General features: G+C 31.5%; 1 protein-coding gene across 1 annotated transcript; it reads left to right on the top strand.

Annotated features, from left to right (window-relative positions):
* The first annotated feature begins 11551 nt into the window (after nt 1–11551).
* On the top strand, nt 11552–14129 carry LOC124834437 (uncharacterized). The gene is made up of 3 exons (XM_047309116.2): nt 11552–12086; nt 13192–13373; nt 13456–14129. The coding sequence occupies exons 2-3, from the start codon at nt 13293–13295 to the stop codon at nt 13999–14001; spliced, it is 627 nt and encodes a 208-aa protein (XP_047165072.2). The 5' UTR covers nt 11552–12086; nt 13192–13292; the 3' UTR covers nt 14002–14129.
* The last annotated feature ends 1366 nt before the right edge of the window (nt 14130–15495 follow it).

The raw sequence follows: 15495 nt of genomic DNA, 5'->3' as shown, positions 1-15495 counted from the left end.
GATCATAAGTCCATGTTTATGTGTTTGTTTTTGTTTTCTTCTCTTCTTCGCAAATTTGAATTATTTTTAATATTTTTGTTTGTTTGAGTTTCACCTTTCTTTTACTAGAAATTTGACTTAATTGTTATTTTATAATTTGGTCAATGTATGATTTTCTCCTGCATTTTTTAAAACTCGGTTGAGTCCTTCTAATTTTAAAATTAACCAAATCCGATGCCCTCATTGATAATTAAACCTCTCGAATTGTCTCCTTTTTCTTTTACTCGAAATCACTCACAACATTAAATTTAATTTTAAAATAGTTAATTGTCCCCTTTTTTAATTTCTAATTTCACATTTCTCACTTGAAACTTTAATTTAAAATTATTTTCTTACTTGAGATTCTCCGTAAAACTCTAAAGATCTAGGTAGCCGTCACGTTCGTTTATTGAAGTGAATTCTAAGTACAGCAAGAGAGAGAGAGATACGGAGATACACGACAAGATCCACTTTGTGCCTTCCCCTGTTTTCGGCACTGCAATCAATGGGTCCATTTTATTTTTTGGATTTCTGTTTTAAACCCAACACTTTCACGGCCACGTGAAAAATCATAATGGGCCTCTTCTTCTTCTCGTCAATGGGCTCCTCTTAATTTCCATTAATAACATTTTCCATTTAGATGAAAATGACTTTTCAATTATTGTTAGCTTTTTTATTTTCATCTGTATGGGAGTGGATCCTGGGTACCAAATATCGCATTACCCTTTTCGCTTTGTTTTTACTTTTTAAGGTTTGTTTAAATAAACGTTTTGATAAGCATTGTATTGAATTATATAGTAACAAAAAAATGCATATAAAAACTTTACGAGTCTATATAATAACTAAGTAACAATATTATGTATCACTTATCGACACTTTTTTTTTGACAATACGAGACTATTATATTCCTTGTTAAGATATGGTAAAGCTAAAGAGGTAAAGTTAATGCACTTGTTAGTGAAATGGGTATTGATGGTACCATAACATGTGTAGGGAAATTTCTTAAAGTTGATGCACTGGATTCCATTTATGAACGAATAAAGGAAAAATAGTTTCCACTACCTTAAAGGTTTGCTATTTGTTAAGGCTCACTTCATCATTTTGCTTACATTGTTTTTTTGCAAGTACGCCTTATCTCAAACTACAACACTGGCACCGGTTCGTAATTGTTTCCTTTTATGCAGTTTTTTTCATATTATGTACATTAAGTCGCAGACAATATGGCAATCATTATAGAAAACACAAACTGATATGATAGACTGAGTTCTATTGATTTTGAACATTATGAAACAGAGCAGCAATTAAGTTCAACCTAAGAAGAGTGAACAAGTGGAACATAAAATCATAAAATATCTAGAATAGGCTTAATTTCTGACAGATATAATAGAATCTATGTGTACACATGCATAAATATAAAAAAATTTAAGATAAAATTTAAAAAGATTGGTTATTTTTTGTATTGTCAAATTTCTTTTTCGTATTTCACAGTGTATTTCAGAGTCTCGAGTCCACTTCCTCCACTCTCCCACGTGTATTTCATGATCTTGCTGTGATCATGAAAAATCGTTATGAAGTTAATAATTGATGTGAGCATATACTCATGCATTCCAAGGAATAATGATGAAGTTAATTTATGGAGAAATTAAAAAATGATATTAAAAGAATACGAAGGAGAAGATATAGATTGATTTTTTGAGGGTGGGGGTCCAAGGAGGTGTGATTGTGAGTGAAATAGATTTAAGGTACATTCATAGGGTGTCTTTTTTTTCCACATACGACATGCGACGAAGACTTGCATGACCTTTTCATCTCTGTTTTCTGGTGTTGGTAACGCAATCAAATGTGTCGATGTATTAAATTTGAACATGGTGGGGGCGCAATTATGCTATTTTAACCAATTTGGATTCTCTCTGTCCACATCATCATGGAACACTCCATCATAATGCAACAAAGACGATAATACATGTGGGGGATAACGTGCTAAGCAGACAATGCAAAAGAACCAATGAAGGTGGAGCATATCGAAGATGTCTAAAATCTGTAGCATGAGTAAAACCAATCGGAATTAAAGAAGTTCAAGTTAGAAGAGCAAATGTCCAAATATGTATATGCACATCCCCTTTTTCTTTCTGTTGCCTTCTCGAAAATCCTAGCCAATTGCTTTCTTTATTTCATATACGACACATCTCCTGCACTTTTCTGACTCACCAAGGATCATTCTAATTCGGAAAATTTCTTGACTTCATTTTGTATGTTTGTCGAATCATGATCTTATTTTTGCTGTTACAACTTAGAGTTTCTTCGTCTCAATCCACTCTATTAATGTTAGTGAGAGAATAACCACCACTTGTAAATGAAAATACCAAAAATAGTTTCTTGTAATTTTTATGAACTTTATGATCTAATTAAATTATTGAGTGTAAGAGTTGTCAAAAGTCTCGATATTTATCATTTGTATTAGATGATAAAGACGTGGATATACAACTCTAAAAGTTTAACGGCAAAATTCACCATGAGTGGTTGAATCTTCTTTTGGTAGGTTGATGTAATTAACTCACATTCTCTGCATTATTATATTTTATTATGTTTCATTCATCTTTGATTTTATACTTTGTGGTTTGGTTTATATTTATTTCATATATTTGATAACTTTTTGACAAGTATACCAAATCGTTCCAAGTAATACAGTAAATAAGTAAAAGTATCGTCTCCCAAGGGACTTGTGCAACACATGACAATTCTTCCTTTTATAACTCAATTAGACATCAAAATGCACAAAACTATTTTTGGTATTTTTATCAAACAGTTGGTGTGCAAAGAATTATATTTAAAAGAAACTTCGTTGGAATTTGGTTTCATGAATCATATGAATATAAAACTCTGTTCAATATTTCATTACTTTATTCAAACATTCACATCAAGGTATACTAGTCCTAATTCCTTAGCAACTAGTTCTAAATTAATATATTAAAATGATAATCCCTTAGTCAATTTAATATACAATTTGCATTAAGTCCGATGTTAAGAATGATCAAGTTATTGAGTCTATCCCTAGATCCCAAATCACTTAAGTGCTCTATCTACGTTCGTTCATGTTCAAAGTTACTTTCTAGTAATCAAAGACATACAAATAACATTATATTTTCATACAATGATAATAAATTCAAGAAAGAGCATATGAACGAACAACAATATATTAAACAGTAAAATTACAGTGAGTTCATTACATCCAATCCCAACGAAAGAGAAATTTAACTGCTCCTAGTCATCTAAAACGTACACATTTGAAGCAATCCCTTGCAACAATGGTGTCTTGATGCCTTGAAGTAGTCTCCGGAAGTTCCTGAGATGTTTTCGTTTCTTTCTTTTGTCCGGAACTTCTATCAGAAGAGATGTTTCTGTCGCTCTGTCACGTCTTTTAAAGCCATTAAATTCATTAATTCGCTCAGCGCACATGTACTGGTGCGCTATGCAAATTTTCTTAACTGATGCACTTTAACTGATGTTATTCGCTCAGCGCACAAGTACTGGTGCGCTATGCGAATTTCCTTTTTCTGGCAGTGCGAATTTTGGCTTTCGCTTTGCGAAAATTGGCTTACAGAGTCTAATTAATACACCATTCCCTGTACAATATTTTACATAACAATCTACTACCTATTACAACTTTTCAATGAGGAACAACATGAATAATTACAAGATTGAGTTCATTTATAAGTATAAAATTAACTCTTTTTCACACTTATCAATCTTCTCACAGGTTTGGATTCAGTTGAAAAACTAATTTCAAACTAAGATCTAATCTAACCATCACACTCTTACTATAGGCTCTCACAAGATCTAGAGGGTGTGTTGAGCGAGAAAAGTCAAAATTTATTCTACCAGAGGTAGAGGAATCAAACTAGGGTTTGAAATCCTCAAGTTATAGTGATTCAAGAATGAATTTAGATCTAAAAAAAGAGTATTTCTAGGATATAAGTACATTGATGCAATAAGCATAATCAAACCAATAATAGCGCAGTAGCATAAAAGGATATGAAATCCAACCTCCTTGGTTAATCAATATTCCAATCACTTCAATTTATTTTTGCATAATTTATTTCTCTATGATCACCAAATCTTTTACATTGGTCCATTAAAATATAGATGTAAATTATGAGTTTTCTTGATAAATTTTTGTTGGTACGATATTTGAGATATTACTATGAACGAACCAGCACACTTATTGGATTTGACTGCAGAAATTTTATAGCAAAGGTTGCGAGTGACATAAATTAAGTGGGTTAACTTTTGAGTTGTGTTGTTTTTGGTAATGACATTAGAATTATATTCCTTATAAAAGTTGTGATAAAATTCCTTATGAATTATGGAAAAAAGGAGAACCACCTTTAGAATATTTAAAGTGTGTTAGTGTTTTACAAAGGTTATTATACTTCTAAGAAAAGTCTTCTAGTGATATTATTTGTGATTATTCTCATTATGACGTTCACTTTGTGAAATTTCTTGAGATTATTGAAGGATATTTTAATACAAATTGAATGGTGTTCTCGGTGACACAAAATCAACTACTAGTTGTGTTTTTACTTTGGGTGGAAGTCAATATCATGAAAATCTACTAAACAAAATGTTGTTTCATGATATACCATGGAAGCAAAGATTCTTATTGTAAATACTATTGTTGTTGAGGAAATTTTTTATTATTTATAAGATTTACCATTATTAAATAAACTTATACCTCATATTTCAATACATTGTGATAGTCAATTTGCCATATCTAAAATTTCTAGCAAAAATTTTATTAAAAAAAGAAGGCAACTAATTGTGAGGCAAAAATATATTAGAATTATTTATGAAATTAATTTTCTTGACTTTGTCATATCAAAAGATATCCACACATCAAAGGTTGATGCATTAATAAGTACTTGATTCACCAAGGAGAGTGAGACTAAAGCCCATAAATTTGTTGCAATAATGGACACCTGTCTCCACGTGAATGGCAATTCCATGGAATAGAGTTCAATGGGTAATAACGAAGTTACTTTTGACTAAAGTACACCAACTAGTTTGACTAAATGTTATGTCTCATTCCTATAGTGATGTGTACTATAAATTATGGCAATAATAAGGTTGAAGTATGTGTATTATCATACTTATTTTTAAAAATACATCTTAATAAACCCAATAACAATTATTGTAGGGGTGCAAGTCAAACCCATCCTTTGAGGGTTTACACAGTGAGTGTGATGGTGGGGCCACTATTATGAGACATAGGCGAAACCACTATTACGAGACATGAACAAATCTTTAAGTGACACTCATGAACCAAGATACATGCATAAGACCGTAACGTGGAACCACTGATTAAAACCTAAAATGAACATCGATATTTTATTTATTAAAACCCAGTTACAAGAGATGTAACTCAAGATAATTAAATCTCTATAGGAGATGTAGCTCGAGATAATGAAGTCTCTACAGGAGATATAGCTCAAGATAATTAAATCTTTGCATTTTCTAGGGAGGAAGTTTATAAACACTAGGTGTAAGGCTCAAATTCGGAAGGTTTCTTATGTTGAATACAATATTTTATTTGGCTTAAATACTCTTTTGATCCTTATTTTTGTCGACTTTGTTTAATATAACACTCATTTTTTTCGAGTGTTCAATGTGGTCTAAAATTTCGTAATTTATGTTCAATTTGGTTGTTTTTCATAATGTCAGTTACTGGTATACTATACACGCGGGCATTGCTTGAATGACCTGCTTTATTTTTTCTAGCGTGACCACCATGTCATCTCATTTTCTTTCAAACACACCTAGAAACCTTAGGCAACCACCATGACCTCCTCCATGTTGTCTGCCATGCGACACCATTGTTGATTGCTCCACCATCATCACTCGTGATGCTGACAATCATTCAACGAAAATAAGGACCAAAAGAGTATTTAAGCCATTTTAAAAGGATGTATTTTATTTTATTTTTTATTTTTAATTATATGGGAGATTGTTGAAAATATTTAATATAATTTAAAAAATAAATAATTAAAATAAAATCCTAGTGTTACTAATGTTTTTATGTCAAATTAATTTTAAAAGTAAATGTTATTTATAGATAGACGACTTATATTTATTATGTTCATTACAAATTATTTTATTTTAAAATCAAATTTATTACAATTAACTAATAAGTTTTTCTCTTCTATTTATAAATATCTTTCATGTGCATGAGAAAATATACAATAAACACATCAACTTATAAAAAATATTTTCATTCTTGTTCTATATTGTCTTTTAAAGATCACTTGTTGCATTCGATCGATCTTATTATATCTTTGGATAGAAACGTATATAATTTATTTTATCGTGTGAGACATTTTTTTACTAAAGACATCATTACACATGGCTCATCTCATGTTATTTCTACTCTTTTATTTATTTACTTTTATCTTGTATTTTTATTTTTTGTTAAAATAATGATTGACTCTAATTAATATTATTTTATCTATATCTTTATCTTATTTTTATATAATTATTATTATTATTTATTTTGATTATTTTTTTAACATAATACACTTATTCCTTTCAATCTCATCTTACTCCCTACCTATGGGTGATTTTATCGAATTTAGATTTTTTTGTTGAGTTTTTCTGTTTTGTTCCCATATTGTATCTTCAAAATACACTTACGATCACTAGTTTTGAAGATTTAATTTAATTAAAAAAATTAAAGTACAAAGTATATTTTTAATGCTCATCAGAATAAAGCATAAAAAAACCACTTCTCCTCTTCATCTCTCTTCTCTCCTCTTTTTTTCTTCAACTTCTTACTTCTTCTCTGAAGATTTCATTTTTTATTTATATAATGCATAAAAGTGAAGTCAATGACCATGCTTTAGCAAATTGGCAAGACGTCAATATTATGTCCTGTCTTATCTTGCCATTCATTGTTTCAGTTTTTCTTTCCTCTCACGTTCCATCTCTTCCACACAAGAGAACTATATTCAAAGTTTTCAATTAATTATAAAATTGTCATTAAATTATAATATATAAATAGTGTTATTAAAGTTTATCTTAAAAAATTAATAGAACCTATCGTACCTTCTTCTGTTTCTATCTATTATTTTTTAGTAGTAAAATAAATTAGAATGTTTCCTTTTGTGCTAATAAAATTTAAATAAACATGACTATATTTGTTTTAGTCTAAATATTATACTGTAATAAATAGTAATAGTGTATTTTATCTATATTATTCCATTTCATTAATTTAGCCTTTCTATTTTGTCTCAAATACTTTTATTGCTAAGCATTTTGTATCCAATATGGACAGTAACAACAAAAATTGTCAAAGACCAATCTATCTTTGTCAACCATATCAGAATCTCGGGTTTTAAAAACAAAACCATTTTTATAAGAAGATAAAGTTGAAACCTAAGATCCTACTCTAATTTCTTCGACTATCCTTATACTCTGTTTTGAGCAAAAATGGAATGCTTAACTACGTTGACTGGTAATAATGGTTAAAAAGTAAAAAAGTAAAAGAATGAAGTGATGAATAATGGTGTTAATAACAAGGGACCACAACACGCACGCACTAACCAGATGAACAGATAAAAGGGGGTAAATCAGAAAAGAATCAGAGAAAATTGTAAGAGAAAAAAAAATCTCTGCCTTTGATTTAAAAATTAATATATCAAAAGGTTGAAACTATGGTGCTAAGAATGAAAATCCCTCAATATCACTGTATAGGCAAAATAATTACTAAAATGATGTGTTTTTTTTCAAAATTATCAAAGTAGACATGTTTAAAAAATTTATGAAAATAGACCAATTTTATTAATTTGGTATGATAAGAAGTGGTCTCAACTTTATATTGATTTTGACTCAGTTAGTTTGTTTTTTTTAATTTTCATTAAAGTCGTGATAATTTAGTGTAGTTTGAATTGAACTTAGGAGTGACGAAATTTTAATTGTTTATACAATTTGTTTTCTATAAACTATTAAAAATAGCTAAAAATTGATTTTTATCTTATTTTTTATAGGATATAGATTTTGAGATAAAAAAATTTGTTGAGAAAAATTTCAAACCCTTAAAACTTTTTATAGGGAGTTCGGATTGAAACACTTTATATACTTTATATATGAAAGTTGTTCAAAGGGGATTAGAAATCCAATTTTTCAAAAAATACATAATTTACTACTACTCTTTTTTACTATTTTCTCTTTCTTTTTTCTACATTTTAATCTTTTAGTTGATATACTTATATTTATGATAGAATTTAAAAAAAATTGTGATGTGTCTTTATAATAAATAAAGATTTATTAAATAATTCATATGTTCAAGGACAAAAGTTTTCATTTTTTAAACTTTTAATATATATTAAAATATTACATAATTGAAGTTGTGTCACCACAACTTTAATTTATATACCAATACACTAAAATAGTGTCACTCAAACATGACTTTATTTAAAATTTCAAAAAATTACAATTAATTGAAGTTGTACCATGCAAGTTTAAGTTCACTTTAATAAATCAAAAGTTATAATCGGCTTTTTTATAATGAAATTGTACTAAACTAACATAATTTGTTTGTAATTATAATTTTTTGAAATCTTTACATACTATATGATCGTTTGTCAACTAAAAATCAGACGATCAATCATAGCTCAGGCCATCAAGCGAGCCACCAATGAACCTGACCGATCACCAAGCAAACTTGTCGGTCATAAGTCAGCGCATTAACCTTATTACTTATCAACTTAAAGGTAAAGTATGATTATCGGTGATTGGATCGTAATTATGTCAGTGTTAATAAAAGTTCACCCTGAAACTTATTAATAAAAGTATGAGGTAAGAAGATAGGTGATTTGAATTTACTGTGCTTAACTCTTAAACATTGACTTTAGTATCGGAATGTCTTATGCAAAGTACCATCTGAACGATTTGGACAATCAATTAGACCCAGCACTTGAATTTTAGATACAACATAGTTTGAACTCTTGGCCTCTACCCATACCTGAAACATTTCTTATTTTAATAATTTTTTTGAAAAAAATCACCATTTTAATGTTTTGCCGCGTGAAGGAAAACACAATATGGGACCCTTTCAAGCCAACAACAATAATTTTATGGAGACAGTTGCATTCTTATCAGGAAAGATGAAACTGTGAGATACTATTATTATTTTATATATGTAGAGTGGATGATGATCCAATCTAAGTTTAAAACTGATGAATTTATAAAGTATGGAGTGAAACTAACCCTATAGAAAGTTTGATTCCAGTCACCAATCCTTCATTGAGTCCCGGCATATTATAAGTAGAGTATGAGTGTAACGTTTTCAATTGTTGTCTAAAACAAACAATTTTATAATGATAACTTATGTATTGGCTCCTGCTTTGCTGGTTGTTTCTATTGTCCCAAAGTCTTCATTCAGCTACGATCTCGTCCACAAAATAAGAAAAAAAAATTGCAATTCGGTTGATAGAACAAATTTTGTTGTTTGGAGTGGAAACTAGATCTCAATATACAAAGTATCTGACGAGATAGAATTCTTTGGCTTAAGACTTTTATAATGAATTATGCATGTATTATGTTTTTTGAAGTTATTATTACAATCCATTTTAGTGAAACTATTAATATTTAATAATAAATATTTTTTTATAAAAACCATAAATATTTTTTATAAAAATTATAAATTTTCCAGTACAATTTTCTTACTAATATTCTCTTAACGTACAACTATCTAAGTTTTCTACACAAGACTTTTTGAATTATGATATAAAACATTCAAATCAATTGTTCATTTTAATAATACTTTTTTACTTTTTCCTTTTTCATTATTATAATTTTTAGTAAATACTCACTTAAAAAACCAATTATAAACAAAAAAATAATTAACCCCATATAAAACTTGTACTGTGAAATTTGATGGAGATGTGTTAATGCTAAGAGGCTGCAACTCTTTTGGCATATTTACTGTTGTGTTTTATTTTTCTATTTCGTTCTTAGTAGTGCTTTTGTCAGGTGTTTTTATTTCTTTCAAAAAAGTCTTACCATCTATATTCTTCAAAGGTTTATTTGATACCATTCAATTATATTTTTGTTAGATTCTACGACTATTATTAATCTAAACACAAAAATACACTAATAACGAAAAAGATGAAAAAAAATGGTTGAGTACAACAACAAATATTTAAGGAAAGATATTTTATATCAGAAAAAAAAATAATCTGACATAAAACTCTTTTCATATTTACAAGTTATTACAACAGAAATAATAAATCATTGCTAAATCTTGTTTTTCATTAGTAAAAGAAAAATTGAAAATATTTAAAAAAAGTCATTAAAATACTTGTTGTAATATATATTAATGAAATAAAAGAGGTTTCTATAAACTAAAAGAAAAATGAAAAAGTAATAAACGTAACAGGGAAAGAAATAGTTAAGAAAAAATGTTTTCAGCATTGTGCGAGATGTTATGTTAAATTTAAAATTTGGGCAGATGGTGATTAGTAGGAGTAAGTATATTAATAAGAATTGAGTGGATCTAAGAGGGTGTAGGTGAAATGGTTAGTTTAAAAAGGTTAGGCATGTGACATATAGTAGTATTTTTTTGTGTGAATTGGTTGGTTGGTGTGATTGAAAGAACGAGGGAAGCCCCGTATGTAGGTCAGGCTTTTGTGCAAACTGAAAGGACCCACCAACCCATAAGAATGCACCTTCTTCCCCGGCAACGCGTGCTTCCACTCCACGTCCATTTCCCTCCCTCTCTTTTATTAATCATTTTTCAAATATATTATTATAATTATAATTATTATTATTATTTCTCAACATTGCCAAAACAGACAGAAGCTACGCCTCACAACCATCTGTGTGGTCATGTTCACAAAGACCACGGTACACATCGATCAACGTTATTACATGGATTACCGTACATCTATACCCGTAACGTATGCACATCCATTGGTAAATAAAAATCTATAAACTCACCACAACCATGCAATCACTTGCATCACATTACTTTACATCATTACATTACATTATTAACAAAAACATACCACCCACATGCCCAGTTAACTTCTATAATCATTGCCAAAAACCCATCAAATATTGCATCTATTTTCCCATAGTACAGGTACGAAACATCCATCATTCATCATTCACTGTTTGCTCGCCCCCAACAAAAGAATTAAGGAACGGATAAACCCATGATTTTTTTGTCCCCTTTTGTTTTTTTAATCACCCAAAACTGAACACCAATGGTTGGATTTGAGATCCTGAGGGCTGTTTCTACCTCCGACAACTACCAGAGATACCCATTCATCGTACGGTCAGGATCCATCTGTCGGCGGCACACAACATGCCACCTTAACCTCCTTCTCTACCTCATAGGCACGCTTCAATTATACAATAATACTAGCCTACATACATACATACATACATAATACTCTGATGTGCACTTTCAGACAACTATTTTATGATGTAGAAATTTTAGGTGCATGTGATTCACCTCAGCAGGCTATGCTCTTCTGTTCATGATTTGTCTTGAGCAAACCAAGGCCTTGTGATCCTCAACAATTATATACTTTTAAATTAGTGCTAATAATACATCTATTTCTTTATTTCTTCTCCTTTCTTTACTCCTTTGTTTAATATATCTGCATTGCTGGACCTGTCTCAGGCATCTCCTCCACAATACTTCGATCACATTGGTCAAGGCACTGGGATTTCTTTCGCATGCCTCTAGCCTCATGCAATAGCGCCTCGGTTTCCGTGTCTTCAAGAGAGAATCTTAAATTCCACAACAGTTCTGTTACATTGTATTCTTCTATTTAATCCCCAACAGTATGTACTGACCACCCTGATGGGGAATATGAGAGCAGATTAGCAGATTAGCAGATTAGCAGAGTCTTCGTCAAATTAACACAGTCTTGTCTTGTCCCTTAACTTGGCTTGAATTTCAAAGGAAGACTGTCTTTCTCGCCTTTCCTTCTGAGATCCCCTTTTGTTCTCTCGTCTTCTTGTTCAGAACAAATTTTTGGTGCCCTCGGCTCATAGAATTTTAGCAGGTTAGAAGTTACAATCTTTTTGCGTTGGAAATTCAGTTATTTCTTATTTGAACTTGTGTTTGATTCTAGGAATATTCTCAAAACCAAAATCAGTTCAGTATTTATGATAGGCATATTGTTGGTATATGTACAAACTGATTTTTTAAACTGTTGCATGCCCCTCGTCTTCCCTTTTTGCAAGCAAATTTTGTGTCATTCTGTATCATTGTTATGTATTTTAGGCTATGGGATTGGATTTGCATAACTTTAATGAGAGGGTGCTACAAAGTTTTTCTATTGTTGAGAATTGAAGATGATATATTGATGTGTTCAAAATTTATATTATGTCATTAGGGTGATAATTTAATGTCAGATTGTGATATTAGATTGTAGAGAACAAAACAAAAAAGTGTTGAATCCTGAAGAAATTGAGAGATGAGGAATATGCTTCGCGTCTTGCCGGGTCAATGTGGAGAAGTATAGTACCTTATAAAAGATTACCCAAACAAAAGCGTAGCCTAAATCATTCACGCCTTTAAATATCCAGTGTAATAGGGATGGATGTCTGTCTGCAGATAGTTTAACAAGGGAAAAACTAATTATGACAAACAAAATTATGGTACACATTCCGTGAATGAGAGAGAAACTGAGGAAGGAAATTTAGGGTTAAAAAACAAGTAAATGGGCTTCCTTATGGTCCTAACTATAATGATACTGCTTCTTCAAGCATTCTTTTTAATCTGGGCATATGAAAAGAAGAGAAAAATGTCTCCTTGGTCGTTAATTTAAATATTGCAATAATTGAACGGATAACATGAATAATGACATCATGCGTGTGTATGAATGAGGAGTTGTAATTATGGAAGGAAAATTTAACTGATAAAGGTGTCGGGAGATATTTTCTTTTTGCTGGGGTTCAGTCGAATGTGGTCCAAAGTTTTGAAAGGAGAGCGAGCAAGGGAACAGACAAATTATACTAAAAGGAAGTTGATGCTATCATTTTGTATTAGGTCTGAAGGCCATTGCAACCATTTCTTTTTTATGAACCATCCTGTTTTCTATATAAAAGCTTTTCATCTTTCAACTACATCACTTAAACTCATCAGTGACATATAACTTAATGAAGGCATGAAGATACAAGTCTGAGTTCAAAATTTCCTACAAAGAAGACTCAACTGTGTAGCACTCGTTCAAAGTTCTTTTGCTCAGAGGCTAAGTAGATTACCGATGGAGAAGCTTGTTAGGTCCTGCGACAAAGAATACATGAGAATGGCCATGTTAAAACACGAAGAAACCTTCAAAGAGCAGGTACTTCTCTTTCTAGTCCTTCAGGATATCTTCTTCTATCATGAATACTAGAGCCTTAAAATCCTGAGAATGTTTTTAACAGGTATATGAACTACATCGTTTGTACCGAATTCAGAAGATACTGATGCAAAATATGGAAGCCAGAAGAGGTGTTGAAGTAAACCAAGAAGAGTGGTACTTCAAGAATGCGATTAGTTTAACTCATAAAGGAGCACAAGAAAAGCCTCAAATGAAATTTGACCTTGAACGGCCAGCAGAGGAGCACATTGCAGAATCAGAAGATGGGGTGCTAGAGATCATAGATGAGACTGAGATTGAGCTAACATTAGGCCCCTCAAGTTACAACCGTAGGAAGAAAGTCGAGACACCACTAACTTCAGATTCAGGACACAGCTTGTCTTCTTCTTCTAGTGGATCAAGCCGTATAAACAAGACAAGGTGTCATGGCAGTCATACCACAAGAGAAGAATCAAGTGGAAGCATAATTCGCCTAGTCCAGATGCCCGGTTCAAACCCAGGGTGCCAAAGTGGAATTAGAAACAGTTTTGATGTAGAAGAACAATTAAGACAAGAGAAATTAAAACAGTCACCTTGGCTTTTTCAAGTGTTGAATCTGAACATGACTTGAAAAGAAAAATCTGTGGTCAATGTGATATATTTTATGTTTATGTTTCAAAAGTTAAGACTAACTTTTGTGGATGATGTTTGTGTTGAATGTTCAGCCGAATTATTGAGTGTGGTGGGATTTGATGTGTCTATCGTATGATCGATTTTTTCCCTGATGCCCAAACCCATTACTATTCACAAGTCACATGCCACTCATATTTCTCTGGTCCTGCACTTACTCGCGTTCCTTCCCACTAAAGGCCATGCAAACATCCTTTCATACATTAATGGAGGACAACTAGATGAATTAAATATCACTTTTTTAGAAACGCTGAGATTTTTCATTTTAATTAGATTCCCACCTCCACATTCAATCTTTCAACAAAGAACTTTTCGATACCAATTTTCCTTAAAATGAGAAAAAACTGTCTATCCTAATAGGTCTCTCTGAAGCAACTGACCCCAGCAGTGTTTTACTGCAATATCAGGCCGCTGTAGTTCATTCCCGATACCACTCACAATAAATCTTATTTCTGAAGGAGTCAAAACCCTTCAAACCTCCGACGAGAGTGGATGGTTCTTTGCAGATAGCATAAAAACTGTTCACAACACAACCAGTTCTCTAGAACAAAATATTCAAACGGAATCTCCAAATGAGTCAATTCGGAAATTGGCATTGTCAATGTCTCAAGGTGTATCTGCAAATGTTCTAATGTTCAAGTGAAGTTAGAAATTAGATAGCAATACATCAAGCCCTATTAGGCCTATTTATGTCATCTTGGCCTTTCCTATACAAGTTTCTCACAGATCTTACAAATCTATAATTCAGTGTATTTGGACAGCTGGAAGGTCGTGGTGGCATATCTCAAGTCTTAGTTATTGGAAGTGAATTGAATATAGGATGGGTACAGAACAAAAACAATTCAAGTTTTGGTTAAGAGTAGAAAGCAAAAAGGATTCATTTGACGATATTGTTGTTTACTTCCCTGAACGCATTAAGTAGGCAAACGATGTTTTCTCTCTCTCCCCAGTGTCATTCATTTTCCACTTATCTTCACATAACTTGGAAGCCAACAAGAAGTTGGAGATCTAAATCCTGTCTGCCATGGGATGGACATCAGATTCTCCAGCTAATATTTAAACATCCATATTAACATACTTACGTTAGGTCTGTCCCGAAATATGTATAACTTATAGCTATGTTTGGTGCCTTTGGAATATACATGAATCGAATCCAGACCATGATCTCCTTTCTTTACATGATTAGGCTCAAACATCAGCACGGACATTGCTAGGCTGTCACTTGAACCATATTACCAAGCTTTTATCCCAAGGACTCAATAATTCAAAGACAGACAGACCCCACTAACTGCTGTTATCAGATGTTGTGTTCTTCCAGGGATCTTAAGGTCGTTGGAAAGATGTAGTGTCTATGTCGCTGTACTGTTCCAAGTTGACCCGCCTAATATTCATTTTTCTTTATACCATTAACTCGTTTAGAAATTTTATAAAATTG

The sequence above is a fragment of the Vigna umbellata genome, chromosome 7 (assembly GCF_029865625.1).
Source record: "Vigna umbellata cultivar VRB3 chromosome 7, Vumbellata_1.0, whole genome shotgun sequence".
Classification (NCBI taxonomy): domain Eukaryota; kingdom Viridiplantae; phylum Streptophyta; class Magnoliopsida; order Fabales; family Fabaceae; genus Vigna; species Vigna umbellata.
This window is presented reverse-complemented; position numbering and strand designations above follow the sequence as displayed.